Source organism: Gymnoscopelus braueri (assembly GCF_963280865.1).
Source record: "Gymnoscopelus braueri genome assembly, chromosome: 4".
In the NCBI taxonomy this organism is placed as follows: domain Eukaryota; kingdom Metazoa; phylum Chordata; class Actinopteri; order Myctophiformes; family Myctophidae; genus Gymnoscopelus; species Gymnoscopelus braueri.
The window spans coordinates 27,660,465-27,680,455 of NC_137605.1; the positions used below are offsets into that span (position 1 = coordinate 27,660,465).

A 19,991-nucleotide genomic window follows, 5' to 3' on the forward strand; every position below is an offset into this window, starting at 1 on the left:
ATTAAATGTAACTTGCAGTAAACTGCGGTTGTAGTTTTACACAGATTGGATGCATGGACCTTAGGCAAATGCATTCAGAAATGGTATTTTTATGTTAGCACTGTCAAGGTCTTGAAAGTCATTGGCGATATATACTTGCAATTTTGCAAAGCTTTTATTGTAATTGCAGGTACAATGGATTTAATATCTGCAATATCCGAATCCAAGTCAATGCTCTAAAATAAAATGATAAAAACAAAATAATTTGGGATAACTAGACCAACCTACATGTACAGTATAATCTAAATCTAAATCTACAAATCTAAATAACTGAATGAATAAAAAGTGTTTGTAAAGACTATGCGATGCAATGTTAAAATAATAGCATGTTTGTATGCAAAACGTTTGACAGTTTATGTATTTGTGTTGGGGGATGGTGGCACCAGTGCACCACTGTGTGGTCAGTGGCTTTTTAACAGTTGTATGTTAAGCTTTTCCTATACAGAAAGTATTTCTTATTAGTCATTTGTATACTCTCCACATGAATCACAATTAATAAATTAATTACAGTTAAAATCTTAACCTAAACAGCAAAACAATTGACATGAATCTGAATATAGCTTAATTGTTCACAATGCCCGCAAAACTCCACACACTTTTCCACAAGGATATTCAGTTGGAATATATAACTGCAAATGCTGTTGTTTCTTGTTCAATGCAGAGGGCCAGTGACTCTGCCTTCATGGATTTAGATTTGATAGGCACCCCAATATGTATTTCCCGCTTCAGCTCGATACTTATTTGTGATATCTAACCTGACACTATCACCATCTTCGAGCCTCACCATCTTGGCCATTGACACTGAACCCTCTCCCTCATTAGAATAGACACCCTCAAACAGCTTCTTCTCACTTTTGTCAACACCATTACCATTTCCATAAAGAGTCACTGTTTTTTTCTGCATGTTTTGATGCTCTGCGTCAGTTTGAATCTTGAAGAAGGTGACATGAGCATAGAAGAAGTAAACACCGTCCCTTTTGCAATGGATGGAGTCGTTCTGGAGGATGAGGGAGTAGGGCTCGAAGGCGCCAACAACATCGGTCTGCCATGAGTGTCCATCGTCGTGACCTGAGACAGGAGGAAAGCAGGTGATTAAGCAAACCTATATTCAAAGTATACTTCAGTGATATGACATTTATCATGAAAGCCTACTTAAGTTCACCACAGAGAGTTTTAGGAAATGGCAAAGAGTCCCCGCTTTAAGCTGTTGTTTCATTACAATTTACAATTTAGGCATTTGGCAGACGCTCTTAATCCAGAGGGATTTACAGTAAGCACGATAAACATGAGTTAATACATCAAATGCATAGAGATAGTCATCTAGGATCATAGGTAAACCAAGAACCTATTTCATCAGTCTAAACAGTATGATATCAAAAAAGAAATAATCTGCACACATGAAATTATACAAACTGTAGGATGCCAGGTCAACAAATGAACCTGCCATCTGTCTAAATAACTAATCTAAATTACATTTTAACCTTTGCATATGTATGCAAGGTTGTCAAGGCTAGCATATGTCTGCAAGGTCGTCAAGGCTAGGGCAAGTGCTACAGGCTAGAATTATCACATTATCCATTACCAGTCAACTCATCATAACACATTGAACACTGTATACTCCTACACAGGTTCAAATCAGGTTCATTTGAAGACATCAATAAAGAGTTGAAGTTTAGATTACTGTCTGATTTCTGTTTCTGAGTGACTACTGTACACTTCGTCCCACACTCTCTTCGACACATTTTTAGTTCTGTGGAGCAACATAGTCATGCAAAGTGTGAACGAGCAGCTCTTAGCAAACTAACTTTTTTTTGTCTCTGTGGGCTGTGGGTAATTACACCTCGCTGTATTTGCAGCTCAGCTTTGGGTTTGTTGTGGTTCTTGGAACCCACTTCACACAGGAAAAAGACAATGAAGTAGGAGGAACAATACAATAATGGAGTGTCTGATCTTATTTTATCCTGTGTGTGTGCACGTGTGTGCCTGAGTGCGTGCATACATGCATTGTGTAACATTAAGCACATATAGTTTGTTTATAGCAAAACAAGTACATCACCTAATATCACCCATAAGTACTGTAGATAAAGCATGACATTGTCGCTCCCAGAAAATAACAGATTTTCAAGTTAACAATATGATGTGATGTGTAAATCATACATTAGACTTCATGCTTGCAAGATTTAAATTGTCATTTTTGGGAGGTCAGGCCATCATCACACTTTCTATCATACCCTATCCACTCCTGTCATCTACATAATAACTCAAACACACTAGCTACACCTAAAACAGGGAAACGAACACATTGGCTATCTGCTAAATGTCTAAACTGTTGGCAACAGAGGAAGGGCTATAAAACATTAGCAGCTTGAAATGAACAGAACATCTGAATCACACAAGAGAGAAGTGTAAACAGCATACCAGACCATTAAATGAAGTATACTTACTCGAAGTTAGCTGGATGTAGGAGAGTGGAGGACCTGGAACACAAACCTTGTTTTTTTATTCCTGCACTGATATTGTGTACAGAACACCACTTCACACATCAGTTCTCCCATTTGTGCCTTTCACTGCACGGAGTGAATTCTGCAACTCGGTTCAAGGAGACAACTCGAGCTGTGCTTGATAAATAAACTTTGAGTTGAGTTGAGTCACACTGACACATTATGCATTCTTTTCACTGCAACACACATCCAACTACATAATTTTGTAATAAGGTGGTCTATTTAAGCTGTAGAATGCAATTGGTCACTCTCACTCTGCTATGCCACTGCTCCACTGTTCAGATTGCGAGCATTGCCGTACAATTATTACTGCTGATTACCTTTCCAGCATTTCATCACCTCCACCTCCATCCCCTCAGCATCCACCTCTGATTCTAGATTTCCCCTGAGGGAAGTTCACTATTGTCCTGGCAAATTCAATCCACATTCACCCTCAGGTAAATGTGTGTTTTTTTTTTACTGAGTTGAGTTGAGTTGTCTGACTGAAATATCTGTTTTGAAAAGTCTGGTGCTCGTAGACATGATAGTTATAGCTCACATCACAATAAATCATTCATTCACTTTTTATAGATTTCTCATATTGAGGGATCGTAAAGGGTTTTAAGAATAAAAATGTTGTACTTACCATCTGATTTAAAGTGTGCAACTGTGGCTGCAAACAAAACAGCTTCAAGTTAGACGTGTTCCTTTCACTTTAAATTTTATATATTATTGGCAATACCATTCAAACGCCTTTATATAACCAATTTAATACAGGCAAAAAAACAGATGATACATGATAAATGTAACCATAACAACAACACTGGTACTGTACAGTACTAATTGGCCTAATACATACCCGGAGTTGTGTCGTTTTCTGGTATATGTGTAGAGGAGCCATCCTTGAAAAATGGAAGTCAAAGCATCACTTTGGGATCATAATCACCTTCTCTTTTTCCTCTACATCATCATCATCATCATCATCATCATCATCATCATCATCATCATCTTCAGTTTAAAGTCAGAAATGTGATGAGATAACTGTAATCTAATTAGAAGACCTCAGCATCAGGGGGATGCTGCCACCTAGAGGCATTGAAATTAGATTAAATGTGCTCTGTCAGTGAGCAGCTTCTATCCATCCATTACAGTGAATTATAATTGCATACCATTACATTTACTAGGGGAAAAGCATATATTGTAAATCAAATGAAAGGCATTTGGGGCAAAAGCCAGACTATGCAGTTTAAAAAGAAAATGACATTCTGCTTGTGAAATTGTTGATACTTTTCTGTAATCATTCACATGATTACAATAATCATGTAAATGAAGACAAAATTGTTTTTTTATCCAGAGTTAATGTATTAAGGCTTAAACAGCTAATTAAAACCATGTTCTATAGAATAAATCAAAATTAACTTGAACTATTCTGATTATTTTAGTGAGCATGATTAATCTAGTGGACATCACTTCACTGGTTACAAACATTAGTCATTGTTGACAGATCACATTTTGACTATTAAGGATTTATACTTTGTCGTACGATTACTTTGCTTGATGAAAATGACATACCCTCTTTTTTTCAGTTCAGAACAATAACAAGCCATAAATGGTTGTTTATTACAGTCTAAATTAAACCTTACCACCGATCTGAATATACCACGATAGATGTGCATACCTTGTTGGTTGAGCTTAAAGTGAGAACTGCAGCCATAGTCACCACAGCCACGGTGAGGATGCCACACCACAACCAGAGCCACCGGTATCTAGAGGACCTTGACTGTCCCCCCATCCTGGGCACAAACACAAACATAAACATAAACATAAACATAAACATAAACATAAACATAAACATAAACATAAACATAAACATAAACATAAACATAATATACTACAGATGTCTACTGCTGTAGAATTCACTATAGTCTAGCAGGGTCAATTCTCAATTGTCAATAAAAAAAAAATTGTACATAAATTGACAGTCAGCAAAACAGTCTCCCAAAATGAGGATTATGAGCCATCAGGAGTCAAGCGTATTTGGCCTATATGCAGTACATTTACCAGAATCACCTCTTCAGACCGTAGCCTACCTCACCCCTACCCTCACTTTTTCCTCATTTCCAGTACCACTTATTGTTGCCTATTTTCATAGATGCTAGTTATACTATGCAGATTTATGTTGCTTACTTGCTCACACATGCTACGTTTTAGATAGATGTATAGGCTACTGTTTGCTTGTCCACAAATGCTATGCATGTTATTTGGATAGTATGCTGTTTTGGCAGATTTGAATTAGATTTTTTTTTTACCTGGTGTCTTAATTAATTATAAGAGTTAATTGTTTTTTGCACTCTATTGACCAGTTACATTTACCTACCCTGTCTTTTGCTGATAAGGCTCATCCCACATACTTCGATCTTGCACTTTGTAAGTTGCTGGATATGACCATCTGCTATATGTACATGCACCTAGTAGAACCTACACAGACGAATGTGCGAGTAAGAGAATGACACTCTCACTCACATAAGTTCAGACCACATCGCCGTCTACCTCCTCTTCACTGGAAATTCACCTACTGGAGGTGTGGGTGATTTCCCTTTTCAACCACAGTGTGGCCTGTATGTGCTATTTCTGTTTGAAATATGTCTGTGTGTGATTGAAATTGTTCACAGGTCATTTTGCCAATCAACATGTCAAATACAAATATTTACAACACAATTATTTGAATGCAAGCTTTTAAAATGTTATCCACTTTACAACAAAGTGTCATTAAACTGAAAGACAATACATTTGAAATGGACGTATTGTAACATAAATATACTCTTTTTCAACAGTATACTGTAGTTGGTCCTAAAGAGAGGGCGAGAGGTTGTGATGGGGAATGGTGGCAAAGAAATGAGACAGTTATAATATTATTATTTGTAATAAGAAAACTTTGTTGTTGACTAATCAGGTATGACCAAAGTAATTTCAAGATTTTTTAGGAAATGTACTGTAGAATAACTGTAATTAAACAAACTACAACATTGCATCCTTAGTGGTATTATGCTCTTAAACATTTATATGCAATGAAACTCTGTGCTTTTTTTGCAAACTTACTTACTTTATTTGTATTCAATCAATCAATCAACTAAGCCCCTATATGCATACTAATATCACCAATGAATGGATGACCCAGCAAACCAATCATCAATCAATGTAGCAATTATTCACACATTCGAATACAGCCACTATGAACTTTAGACAAATGTCTAAAACTAAATGTTTTAGAATTACCTAAAATGTTTTGAATTACCTAAAATGTTATGTGAATGAAAATGAAGTGAATCTAGCCTCAACTCACCTGGTGTGTAGTGTTGTCACTGTCCAAATACCTCTGGCTGCTGTGTGTTTTCGCGAGTCATTCTATAATGTACTTTACCAGGGTTTTCCCTTAAACACAGGCTTATAATATAGATGAGATGGTTTTGTTGAGTTGTGGTTGGAAAGGGAAGAGGGAGGGAACAAACAATGTAGGTTACTCTAAATATGATCTTCATAGTATAGCCATCCTGTGGTCACATAGAAACCAGTTTGAGAATGTCAGTGAAACCTTTATTGGACTGATGAAACCAAAAGGATGCAGTTTTATAAACTAGGTGCAGCACATGTCTGATGCTGATATAGTTTATTAGGTGAAAACTAGAAACAGCTTTCTATCAGTGGGATTTAGTTCCATTAAGAATCTCAGAAATAGATAATGAACAAGGGAAAGGGTTTGTCAAACTGAACGAAGTCCAATAGATCATTCTCTAGATACATATCCGTGGCAAGCTCCCACATTGACATGGTATTGTATAGTAGGCGGTTTGTTTCCCCGTGTTTATAGGTCAGTGTGTTTGCATACAAATATGACAAGCATGGGGACTTTCTCTTCATTCCTAAACGTGCATTTGTGCTGTGATGATGCCAGATTCAAGAATGTGTTTGTTACATCTCATAGCAGTACACAAAAGAAAAATGTGGTTTGATTTCGGTTCCTCAATATTGTGATAACAACTAGAAAGTGGTGGTCTGCGTTAGGAATGATATACCCGTTGGGAATGCGTGGACCTTTGGTTATATAATACGCTCTGTTCCTGTTGTCAGAGTACTTAGTGCGGTTCTCATTATCATAGTATACTTGGAAGTCAGTCTATGACGTCAGTACTATGATGACATATTGATGACATCAGGGATCTCCATTTATGGGCACATATGTGCACATTTTAGAAACTAGACTAGGTTCGAGCCGCTACGCGGCCCTCACATCTAGGGTTCAGGCCGCTATGCGGCCCTCACACCCGGGGCGGGGGCTTTGTCAGAGTACCCGTTGTACCTGCACCTGTCTCTAAACCTGGAGGTTGAAACCTGCAGTTGTTAAACAGCTATTTATTAAGGCCAGAATGAGCTGGCAAGTGGCAAATGGTGACATAAACGGTAAACCTATTTCAAAAGGTATGATGGAATAAAGTCTGAGGGACAGTTGGTGGGTTTTACATGTGAGATCACCTCAGACAGTTGCTGAATGATGTCTCTGAAAGGTCAGAGAGTGGAGATGAGATGAGTGATTTTATGTTGTTAATTGTATAATTAGTAATTCAGTAATTCAGAAATGTCTCACATGTATCTGTATTGGAAGCAGACACACACACACACACGCGCGCGCACGCACACACACACACACACAGGTGTACACACTGACATATTAAAGGGTCTACACCATGAAAATCAATTTTTTTCTTGTTTTATTATTATATATATTTTTTTTTTTTTTAATTCAGTCATTCCTTCTCATTTCATGGATTTCCAGAATGGGCGTGTCTGAACAGGCGATCTCAGAATGGAAATGTTTATGATGTCATAAACATTAATGATGGCAAACCCAATGTTAAATGAAAAGTGCCCGAATGTGGGGGTCTACGAACAAATACTTCGGGCTCGGATTTTGGCTCCGCCCCCCGGAAGTGGGTGAAACAGGCACCTCAAACACTTGGTGCAATTGTTCAAAAATGTTCAAAGTGTTTTTTTTTTCGATTTTGTATTTTTCTTAGATGCTTCTTTTTTGCAGATTTTTTTTTTTTTTTTAATATATTTTTTAAATATTTCTTTTTATTAACAGACAGAATTGCTCAGTAGCGCCCCCTTGCACAAGAGGACGTTTTGGTATTGCAGCTGAAAGTGCTGTATAAGCCAGAGACAATTGACTTGGGATGAGTATATCTGAGTGATGATTTAGAATCAAACCTTTTGAAAAAGGTTTGAGGGACATACACCATATGATATTAAATATCAAATATTTTTTTTAAATTCATGGTGTAGCTCCTTTAAAAAAAAGCGTATACCGTCTACTAACCACTTCATCCGTTGACCACGCGCGAGCGTATAGCCTATACACGCACATGTCGTGCAGGGAATAATGATCGTATACCCTCCGAAAAAAACAAGAACACACCACTGCATGACTGCATATTGTTTTTGTTTTTAAAGGGATTATGAAAATGGTTTATCTATAGGATTTATGACATATAAGACATATCACAGATATGGTGATTAATCGTGTAACGTTTGTACAATATAATTATTTTTAAAATACTGTGAGCTAGTAATTAGTGTGGCCGTCTGGGAATTAGAAATTCTATGGTTCGATCAAGGCTTAGTGTCAAAGTGTGTCATACTGATCCCCAACCATTCCTCGGGTGCTGTATTAATAGCACCCTCTGTTACTAATAGTTAGGATGGGTAAATGCAGAGGACGAATACCAGGTATATGCAAATGTACTTGGAAATACCCAAACTAAAGGGGACCAAACCATAATTATTATGATAAGAGTGAAAGTTATATTTCCATTCAAATGCATAAAACCGACCTTACATTTTGAATTCTGATCAATTAAGAATATCCACAGTGCCTATATTTCATCTAGCTACATTACAGACAATTTTTATGTGAGCATATCTAAAATAGATTACAGTTTGAATCTTTCAAAAATATTGTGAATGTGATATTCATCCAGAAGTAGTGGGCAAATACTAATTTCATCCATCCTTTAAGAACTACAGGATGTATTTTCAAATACTTTCCAGTGATTATGTAAATGCTCAGGCATAATTGTGTTGTCCCAGTTCTTAAACACGTCAAGAGTGCTAAAAAGTTAATTGATCCAGAACCAGTATGGTTAGATGGTCATTTTAAAGTTACAATTATTTGGGAGCACTTGAACAAGTGTGTTGACTTTTTTGCCCGGTCCAGCACATTAAGACGTCTTCTATTGTGGATGGGAGTGATGAAATAATCTTCAATAGATGGTAATGGAGCAATGCTATTTGAAATGTCAATGACTGAAAAGTGAATACTTGATATTCTTTGGCTTGACAATAGTGTGAGCTAGTAGGGAGTGAAAGTACATTTCTATTTCACTTTCCTATATATTCTTGGTTTCACAGTCCATGGGACATCCCCATTCAACCAGCCTGTGCTTTCCTGGACATCTTAAATGTCACCCACTCTTTTAGACACACACATGCAACACGAAAGTGAGGAGAAAGAGACTTTGCAGATTGGGTGCTGTCCCCACTCAAAGCAACAAGAAACAAACAAGGCCCTATAGTTCAACTTCCCTAAAGTACAAGTTGAACTACGAAACTCATGAAAGGAGAAGTAGCCATTGGCTTTCTGACGTATAACAGCTCTTCAAATGGTCGAGTATAGTGCTGGTCTGCAGTACCCTATTATCAATTAGGGGTATATTATCAATTAAACTGTACTCGTAAACATCTGGTGTTTTCTGCCTGTGTAGAGCTGTTTTCTATACAAAGTCTTTCATCTGCTTTGGCACTGTATATCAAAAGAGGAATTCTGAAACAAGAAATAGGCAAGGCGGTTAGGGTCAATTTGCCAACTGACACGACAATGGGTTTTCTGTTCTCTGTACTTTCTCAGGCCTTTACTTTACTTACTTTATTTGTTTATTTGGACAGGACAATGCATATTAATGGACGTAAATACACCGGATTTAGCAAAGATGCTAGTTTTCATCTGCAGTCCTCACAAGAAACATAAAATCAGAAAACAGACAGACAAACAGTGGATATATTTACATAACATTAGGGAACACAGCATAAAAATAAACCTAAAACAAGATCACAAATGGTTGCAGCTTTGGTTTTCAAGCAACCATCTTTTCAGATTGAATTTAAAAGATGGAAATGTAGCACAATCCCTTATACGCAGAGGAAGGCCATTCCATGCTACACAACCCTGTATTGAGAGGACATTTTGACCGAATGTTGTTTGCCAGTGCGGCACTTCGCAATCTCCTCGAGTGGTTGCTCTGGTACTGATTCCCCTATCAGGCTTCCGTTTAATGAATTCACTTAGGGGGGGTGGCGGGCACAGACCATGTAGGGTCTTGTATATGACCCCAACCTGTTTGAACATTTTAAAGTTATCAAAGCTAAAAAGATTTAGCCTCCGGAGGATGTTACAATGATGATATGAGTGAGGCTTCCTGTCAAACACTTTGAGCGGCAATGAGCGCACTCTTGTAGAGCTGTTCTATGGGTTTGAGAATAGTCACGCCTGTGCAAGACCAGTTTGTGAAACAGTATTCAATGTGTAATAGGATCATACAGTGAAGATACGATCTGGCAGCTCCAACTGTCAGGAAGGGTCTAATTTGTTTAAAATTTTGAAGGTTGAATTTAATCGTATTTGTTTTTTAAAAGTTAGGGTTTAGTCTAATATGACTCCGAGGTACTTGTACAAGTTCAAGTTCCTCCCCACCCAGAAACACATTTGAGGACTCCAACACAACTGGTCTTTTGGAGAAGGCCATGCAGACTGTCTTTTTGGCATTCAAGAGCAGACATGAATCTATAAGCCAGTCTTGAATGCTTGTCAGAGCTGAGGTTAAAAGGGCCAGTGAGCTGCTAAGCTTATTTTTGTCTTATATTCATGCATAATGCTGTCTCTTAACCGTAGGCCCTATTTTCCAAATTTGCATCGTGATGCGTTGTGAGTTTGTAGATCTGCTATTGTTTTAAAAATTTTGACATTTCTTGAAACATTTTGACAAGTTTTACCTATAATGACAAGCCCAAAATAGGGACACCAGGGTTATATGTAGCATTGGCAGGTAGGCCAAAATGTTGACATTTCATGTCTTCTCTAATGAAGTGCTTGTATCAACAAAGCAATTTGTCACTCAAAGGTGCAGATGACAGCAAACTGTATTTGACTGTAATAGCAGGTGATATGTGATAGCACTGACATGGTAAGTTGATCGGATTTGATGTTGCCCTCCTTTCCCCAACATGTCTCATGAATGAATTTTAATTCTCTTATTTTAGACTCTAATTCCCAAATCTCCACAGCTCATTATTTAATTTTTTTAAACGTAACCCATCTGAATGTATTTCAATGGTGGTTTGTGAACACCTCTAACCAATACTGTTAAATCAGCATATTTATTCAGTTCATTCAGTCCTAAAACCCAGGAGTGATTAGAGATGGGTTCCTTGCCAGATTTGTAATGCTTTTTTCCTCTCTCGACCTATGCAGAAAACAAGGTCTGTGGTGAACATGAGCCAGAGAGATCTTCACTTTTTACTCTGACATAAATTACACCTGTTACTATCCCAACCATTACGTTTGAACCTGTTATGTCCTTTTTAAACGTATTAATTGCATGCCTGGTTCAAAAACTATCTTTGTTTGCTACAGAGCAAATGTTCTTAATTTGTCCAAAAAACAGTACAAAAATTCCAATGAAAAACTGTAGTAGAAACCCATGGAGGAGTTGTCCTGCTTTTATACTTCCTTTATTGTGATCGGGACGCTATATCAGCACAGCAGTGGCATTATGGGGATTCCCCCTGTCTACCACTGAAATTATATTCTGCCCCCACAGAGCCCGGTCACCCCCCCCTCTATATGAAGGCGACAGAAACTTTGATGCATATCCGTAACAAACATGACATGGTTTCTGAGGTGGGAGAATTCACGCTCAAAATATTTTACTGTGGGTGCCCCCCCACCACCCACACAAACCTGAACCACACGTGTTGTGCATTTCCCCTGTAAACTTGTGTTGTGCACTTGCATTTTGCATCTCCCTGTTTGACTTTGGCCTATGACAGTGCTGTTTTGTTCTGATAACTATCTATGACTAAGCAGTTTGTACATGAGACTCTCTGGTTTGTATGTTGCTCATACTGTAGTTGCATTACAGAGATAAACACATGAAACGTACCTCACCGGCTTCCACGTTTTTTGCTAAACGTTACATTTTGTCAAATGGGGTGGCTTAAATTTTGCCTAGGGTTGTATAGGCTGAACTGCCATTGCCGTATGCTCGCTGGAAGCAGTCTATACGGTTGACTAAAGTCAATATTTGGACAGTTAGTGAAACATGAAACAGGTTGCAGCTTTAACATCCTACAGTACATGACTGAGAAATCACCTATAGCCTAATGTATAAAAGTGTCATCTTATGCTATGGTGTGCTAATAATAGCAGCAGATTCTAATGTATAAAGATAAAATGTATAATGTATAAACATATTTAAATTAGCACCCAATACTCTGTGGTTAAAGAAATGAAAACCCTCCAGAAAAGAAAAAGGGGGGAAAAGAGTGGTGCCCTAGGCCAGTGGTTCTCAACCTTTTCAGGCCACAACCCTCAAAATAATTATACTTGGGGACCCCCCACCCTGACAAGAACTTGGAATTGTAGGAGTAGAGGCGTTACATTCAGTAATGTAATGTCGATTCAACAGATAAATATTGTGAAAATAGCTGATCTGTTTGAGAACCACTGCCCTAGTCAACCACCTACAGTAGGTAGCCTATGCCTAGAAACGCCCCTGCCACTGTGTAAAGTGAAGATTATTGCTCAATCCATTTATTGACATAAATCTTCATTGGTCGGAAGCCAAACCAATCAAATGAGGCTTTCTGACAGAATGCCCTCTTAACTTCATGTACTCGAGTACTTCATGTACTGAAAAATTATTCACAACTTTTATCAATTCGCACAAATGAATGCTGCTCAGTGACCGAAAGATTACTGAGAAATTATCCATAACTTTTCTGAATTTGCACAAATGCATGCCGCTCAGTGACCGGTGTATGACCTAAAAAAAGCATGTTATAATACATTATGAATGCATTAATACAATAATATATCAATTAAAATGAATATTTTTTTTAGGTATAGGTAATTATTTTATTTGTATCTGACCAATATGCAGTATAGCCTATTTGTTTGTTGAAAAAAGCGTTTATGCAACTTTTGTATTTCCATTAATGAGACAAACATATATATATTTTAGGTTGTATTAGCCAAAGGCAGAACATAACATTGTGATAGACTTTGTCAAGAAAAAATGTGTTAAAACAGCCAAAAGGAATAACACAAAACAGTGGCTCAGGAGGTAGAGCTGCCATCTTGTAGTCGGTAGCTTTCCCGGTTAAGATCCACTCCTGGCTGGCTGCATGTCGAAGTGAGCTTGAGCAAGACACTGCTAACTTATCCTGATGAGCAGGGTTGCCTTGCATGGCTTCCTCCACCGTCAGTGTGTGAATGTGAGTGAATGGGTGAATGTGAAATATATTGTAAAGTGCTTTGGAAAAAGGCTCTATACAAATGCCGCCCATTTACAATGTGTGCAGTGCAAAAGAGACAGGGGACCTTAAACCAAAGTAAAGGACCTATGTAACAGTTAGATAATGACACAATCTAGGGTGCTTTAAAGCCTAGCACATTTATATACTGTATATAAGGCCTTACTGTAATGATGAGCCATGTGCCATCAACAACCAGTTGTCCTTACTGTAGGTCCAGAGGCCTCGGACCTACCTTGGCAGAACATCCCATCAGGTGCTTCTGACCATGTTGAATGAGCCCCTGTGGGCTCCTTATTGCTCTGGGCCCTAGGTAGTTGCCTACTTTGCCCGTTCACAAAATTGGGTCTTTTTGGTTCAGCTTCTTAAATTAAGGGTTGGGCTTTAGAACAATGGGTCTCAGTTGGCGCAGAGGAGCCCCTGATGTTTGGGCCACAGGCAGGGGTGCAATGCTCACTGGACGGCCTTGCACGGCGTGCCGGAACCTATTTGACCAGGAGCAAGCGCAGGCACACGCATAGATTTAAAACTACTTTAAATTCACACTTCAACAAAGTTTACAAAGGCTCCCGACTCACGCCAGGTACATTAACATAGGAATTAGCCTAGATGCATATCAATTGTCCATTGTGTGACCTATAGTGTAGGTGTTAAGCGACGTGCGCGTCACGTCATTAAAATACAGTGCAAGCACTTCCCAAATGAGCAGAGCAACACTGGCCACAGGGTCTGGGCCCAACAGGCCTGTTCAGCAATCCAGCTCTGGGCTCCAGTCATCAACAAGGTACCCTTGAATGACGTCTCAGCCACCATAAACACTAGCCTCTCCATCTGCTGAACATCAGCCTCTTTGTAACTGACCACAAGTATCACTTCCCCATATACTGAAAAACAGAAACAGAGAAAAAGTTAAAGAGTCTGCATAATGGAGGGGAGAGGAAGTAAACATGATGCAACAATGAATGACCTCACAAGTTGCAATAACTACCAACCAGGCCTGAAATTTCATCATTTTAGGGACAAGGCCACGTTCTCATTTCTTTGAGGGCAGAAAAGCCAAATGCCAGGGCAGGAAAGCCGTCAAATAAATCAATGAGTCTCCATGAACTTCCTGACAGATTTATGTCTTCTATTCACAGCACATGAAAATATAAAATATGAAAAATATATGTGACAGACAACAGAACTGGAGTGGAAAATAACAAATGTTGAGATAATAAACCAAGCACATGACAAATACTGTATATGACAATATGACATAGTTGAAGCATAGCCTAATCCTGAATAGAATGCACCTTAATTAATGATGATTAACCGTAGTTAATCATCAGCACACATTCTCTTCAATTTGTGTAATACCATTGGATGTCACTTTTAAAGAGAAACTTCAGCTAATGATCAACAAAAATGGCAAACTCATTGTCCTTGATGTTTAACTTATTTATTGGATAAACACATTCCAAACGAATGAATTCCTGAACATCAACGTGCAAACTCAATTCATGCTGACTCTGATTAAATACAATACATGGGTGCATTGACTTTGGTGTGTATTTATCCTTGGCGCTATACAAACTGTTAATTTGTAAATATTGTTCTGGCATTTGAGTCAGTGAGGTTTGAGGAACTGATTCTTGCATATTTGTTGTTTGGGGAGTTAATTTCACTTTTATCTAATCCTCTGGACCAGGCACACGTGGAGTTTTTGTAGGTCACCTGCCCTCCCAAAAGTCAGTCTAGTTCAACACAGACCTATTTCTCATTGTGTTCATACTGTTGAATTTTTGTGATCTAGTTTTAAGCTGTTGACAGAGTAGGCCTACAGGGTGAATTGGAACACATGAGTGGGGTCAATTGTGACATGTTATAACTAAATTGACCCCAAGGTGTCAGCCAAGGCACATGAAGTGTTAGCTAAGCACAATAGCACCTACACATCCATGACTGCCACTGACTCTGCTGACCATCTTATTTTGTACTACTGTCAAAAAATTACCAGAATTATCCAAAATATACTGAAGATGAAAATATTTAGTACCACATAATACATACTTTCATGTATACAGTCACAATGAGGATGGTGAATGTACAGTAGGCCTAGCGGATTTTCATTATTACATGGATTCCATGTACATTTCAGTTCCGATACATAATTACATATACATAGTTTTTGAAAATAGAATTTAATAGTGTTTAAAAAGTTGTAAAAACAAAAAACATTAATGTTGAATGGTGTCGAATTGTGAAACATATACCAGTCAAAGATTATATAAATAACTATTGTTTCATTGCTACAAGTGACTCGAGTCTCTCCTACACGTTAGTTAAAAATAATGTTTGAATTATCGATTGAACGACATATTCAAGTCAGCCAGCAATCATTTACCACTTGTTCAAACACATTCTCCACCATCCCACCGGTGTTTATTTTTCTTTATCTACTGCAGTTTTGGGGAACATGCCTGCAGCAGCACACCCGTTGTACACCCACCCACACATTACCGTCCTGTTGTTACTTTCACCAAGGTCACCAAAACCAAACAGTCAATTTGCATTAGTAAAGTCTCACAGCAAGATTCCACGTCAAGCCACAAATCCACATGTTCATGACTCAAATCTAAAGTCTCAAGTCTGAACCTCATGGTTGCACCTCCCAGCCACCCACCCCCTTTAGGTTAGGCGACAGACATGTTAATGCATGAGTTCAACAACAACCCATGGATTCAGAGCTAAGATAATTCATCATTCAACATATTATACCTCAGGTCTTCACATGGCCATTTTATTTCTTAGAACAATGATTAAGTTGGTCTCTATTGTTAGCTATGCTGTTCTACTGTTAGGTTTGCATTATGATAAGTGGTAAAAGTAATTACAAATATAGGACCAGCTCTGGAATATAATATTTCAGTAATTTATAATGTGTTTGACAGAATGTATTACCTTCATTTCTTTCAATACAGAGAAGGAAGCTGCAGTAAACATTAGTGAAGAAGTCTCCTAGAATTGTGGTGGGTTCCAGTGAAGTTGAAGGAAATTCCTGCAATGAAAATCCTGCAATGCATTGTGGAGATGAGTGAGATAAAAATAATGACAAAGCAAAATGTAGGATTAAAAAGAGCACCAAAGAAATCGTTGCAAATACCTAAGTGGGTATAGATGTGAGCATTGACGTCTATCTGCAAAACTCTGCAAATACAAATGTACAGTATAGCTGTCAAATAACCAGACTGATAGATTAGACACACACACACACACACACACACACACACACACACACACACACACACACACGCGCGCGCACGCAGTCGCACGCACGCACGCACACACACACACACCAACACACACACACACACACACACACACACACACACACACACACACACACACACATACACACACGCGTGTGCGCGCACACACACGCACACACACACGCACACAGGCACACAGGCACACAGGCACACATACAGACACAAACCTTTTTGTTGAGGTAGCCTGACGAACGCATCCATTCCAAGACAAGCAGATTCTTTCTGAAATGCTTTCACCACCTCAGGATCCAAATCACTCTGACGAGCTATAAGGAAGAACAGTTCAGTAAGGACACAGTTTGACTGACAATCTCCAGGTAAATGCCTCTTATGCTGTTCTACTGTGTGCTCTATGAGGGTATATTGTGTAATGTGTATACATTCTATTGTATATTACATAATATCCTAATTGGCTGGTAAAAGCATCTTTGGGCTGTAGCGTATAGGCGGAAGCACAGCTGTATTTATATTAATTCAAGACAATGTGGGTTCATATCTTTTACACACATCACCTTCAAGCTCTACTATTGTCCCATACCCTTAATAAAGCTCCCAAGTAGAGAGAATCCAGATCACAGCACAATGTCAAGTGGGTCAAAGTATAATGAAGATGAATGACCAACCATAGAGCATTAGTCTGTTCAGGGCATCTTCAGACTCCTTCTCATTCCTCGGAGGCTCTATATCCTGGAGAATGATGCACTGGGAGCAGTTCAACCATTCCCCGCTCCACACCAGGGTCCGCCGCAAAGGACTCCCTGGATCAACACCAACAAAGTGGGAATTGTGCGTGCGTGCGTGCGTGCGTGCGTGCGTGCGTGCGTGTGTGCGTGTGTGCCTGTGCGTGCGTGTGCGTGTGCGTGTGCGTGTGCGTGTGTGTTATAGGTTACTGTTAATGCAGCTATTTTAGCTATTGTTAATTACCTTCCAGTTCCATGTCATCTCTCCCAGGATGAATATGATAACTCCATGTGGCATTGTGACACTTATCTCCACTAAGATCAAAAGGGACACATTGAATAGTATTTGGATAAACAAATATAAATGTACCTGTTCTTACATACAACAACAAAAAAATTGCTTCCACATAATATGATTGCAAAACTGAGTTTCTGAAAAACAGCTTTCAAACATGAAGAAGTAAATCAGAGTTAAAACATTGTAACTTGTAAGAAGTGATGATGTACTTCTTTCCCACATAAAAACAGACAGCTCTCCCATCTTAAATATTCAAACTTTACTGTAGTTATAAGGTTACCTGTTCAGACAATAGTTATACACTAAGTGCCAAGATCTGCACTCAAACATAATATTGTTTTGGTTGTGTTAATAAAGAGGATCCTTCTTTTCATCTTGTGAACTTTGATGTTGGCATGCTGCATAATTTGTTCATGTCTATTAGAACAGTAGGTATATTGTCTCACATATGTATGGCTCCAGTTAGCAGCAGAGTGCCTTTGACTGACATCTCCTCTGCCATAAACACAGTACTGTCCATCGGCCTGAACATCTGGATATCAGCCTCTCTGTAACCGACCGCTGCTATAAAGTACCATTTCCCCATATACTGGTGGGAAAAAAACATCACACAGAGAGAAAGATAGAGATTGGAAAATGGAGAGGGAGAGATTACAGGATATTTGTACAGTAGTAACTACTACTAATACTGGAATGAACTGCATTAAAGCTTGAATTCATATTTTATAACAGGCAGTCACTAAATGGAGTGCAAGGATAACACACACACACACACACACACACACACACACACACACACACACACACACACACAGCTATACAGTGCCTGAACTTTCAGTGCCTAAATGGCTAATATTTATATAATAAACAATACATTTATGTTCTAAATATTTAATGTATTGTGATATTTTTTCGTAAAAGAAATAGAAGAAATTACATTACAAATCACTTACACCGAAACCTGCTAAAGGTTGAATGCCCTCTAATTACAGCAAAGCAGTGAATAAAAGGTAAGAGTACACCTGAAATCAGTGGGATGAATCTTTGCCCCAACATCTTTCTACTATTGCTTTCTTATCATGACTAAAAAGCCACAAAAAACTGACGAAAAATATAAATCGAAATGTGATGTTGCATCTTACCTTTTGAGTAGTTAAATTGCTGGCAGACAAACTGACTGGAGTGGAGCAGGGCAGAGATTGTGATAATAAACTAAACACATTGAAAATTAATGACAATGTTTCATTCAACATTGTTGTAGCCTAAGAACGTAAGTCAGGGCACATTCAATTAGATTTGAGTAATATCCCAGGATGTCACTTTTAAAGAGAGTGGGCATACAGTAGGTAATCATTTACAAAATTCCAAATGAACACAACGTCCTTGAGGTTTGTGGGCATTTGAGGACCATAACGTTCTCTTCGTTATTGACTTCTTGAATAAACACATTACAAACTTAATGTTTGTTCAATGCATACTGATTCTGAATAATGTACTATACATATGGGTGACAATAATGAACAGTGGCATTGTACAGGCACAATAAGCTCTATGAAAGACAGGGCAACGTTAATCGATTGACATGGGTTTAGTCTGTTTACATACTCAATAAGTCAGTCTGGCAATCATTAAAGGTAGTGTTTCTTTTATTTATAATTGTTAAATATAGCTCTGCATTCCAATAGCAATCATTGCTATAGTGTTTGTGGGTCTCTCCAGCTCTTTAGTAAAGAGAAAATACACTTTCAGGTCAGGATGGCAATTCTATCCAGTCAGGATAAAACTTACACAGGATACAGGATAAGAATGAGTAGATGAAATTGGTTCTGAAACACTATAAAATTGAAGCAGATAAATTCATGTTGTGGGGTTCTCTCTCTTGAATGGATAAAATTGGTATCCAATTGGTTATCTATTTGTTTACTGAAGAGCCAGTGAGGTGGGGAGACCCGTTAATGAACATACACTCTATAATTATTACGATCAGAATACAGTATAGAGCTGTCAAATAACCAACTTTTTTAATGTGCAACTTTTAAACAAAAAAACTACTTATGAACATTGCTTAGGAAAATATACTTTTGTTCGCAAGTAGCCTATGTTGTAATGATACTTAATTTTATACGGTCATAAAATTCAGGGACTTTGGGACCCTTGTGATCAACTTGTGATGGCCCATGGTCTACTGTAGGAAATAATAGTGGGGTGCAAGGGTAGCAGAAAACATCCTGAGGGCTGTGCCTGGCTCTCAGCCTCATAGTGTTATGTACAACCCTACATACGTTTATTTCAGTTGTGAAGAAAAAGTACTCTTAAGTAACCTTTCACAGTACATAGTTTAGGAGGCTTCATTGAAATCATCAATGCTAGGGGTTCATTTATTCTAAATGTCAGGATACTCATACACTGCATGCTGGAACATCCATTACTAGTTAAGTTATGGTAATCAACATGCAATGGATGCATTATAATTAATCATTTTGTGGCAGCTCTTAAATTTCATTTAGGTAGACAGAATAAAGAGACAAAGTCCACAACA

General features: G+C 38.3%; 1 protein-coding gene across 1 annotated transcript; it reads right to left on the reverse strand.

Annotated features, from left to right (window-relative positions):
* Nucleotides 1–237: 237 nt before the first annotated feature.
* Nucleotides 238–4,951, reverse strand: lta (lymphotoxin alpha (TNF superfamily, member 1)). Its single transcript, XM_080426525.1, has 6 exons — nt 4,897–4,951; nt 4,198–4,312; nt 3,379–3,421; nt 3,166–3,192; nt 2,484–2,516; nt 238–1,107 (listed from the first exon to the last, which is right to left on the reverse strand). The coding sequence occupies exons 1-6, from the start codon at nt 4,926–4,928 to the stop codon at nt 728–730; spliced, it is 630 nt and encodes a 209-aa protein (XP_080282651.1). The 5' UTR covers nt 4,929–4,951; the 3' UTR covers nt 238–727.
* Between the last annotated feature and the right edge of the window lie 15,040 nt (nt 4,952–19,991).

Bases quoted from the DNA above. Each gene is read 5' to 3' on its own strand.
- lta (XM_080426525.1), bottom strand. From the start codon at position 4,928: ATGTGGGATGAGCCTTATCAGCAAAAGACAGG. The intron at 3,193-3,378 runs GTATGTATTAGG...TTTTGTTTGCAG, and splicing joins AGAAAACGACACAACTCCGG to CCACAGTTGCACACTTTAAA. The intron at 2,517-3,165 runs GTAAGTACAACA...TTTGTGTTCCAG, and splicing joins TGCACACTTTAAATCAGATG to GTCCTCCACTCTCCTACATC.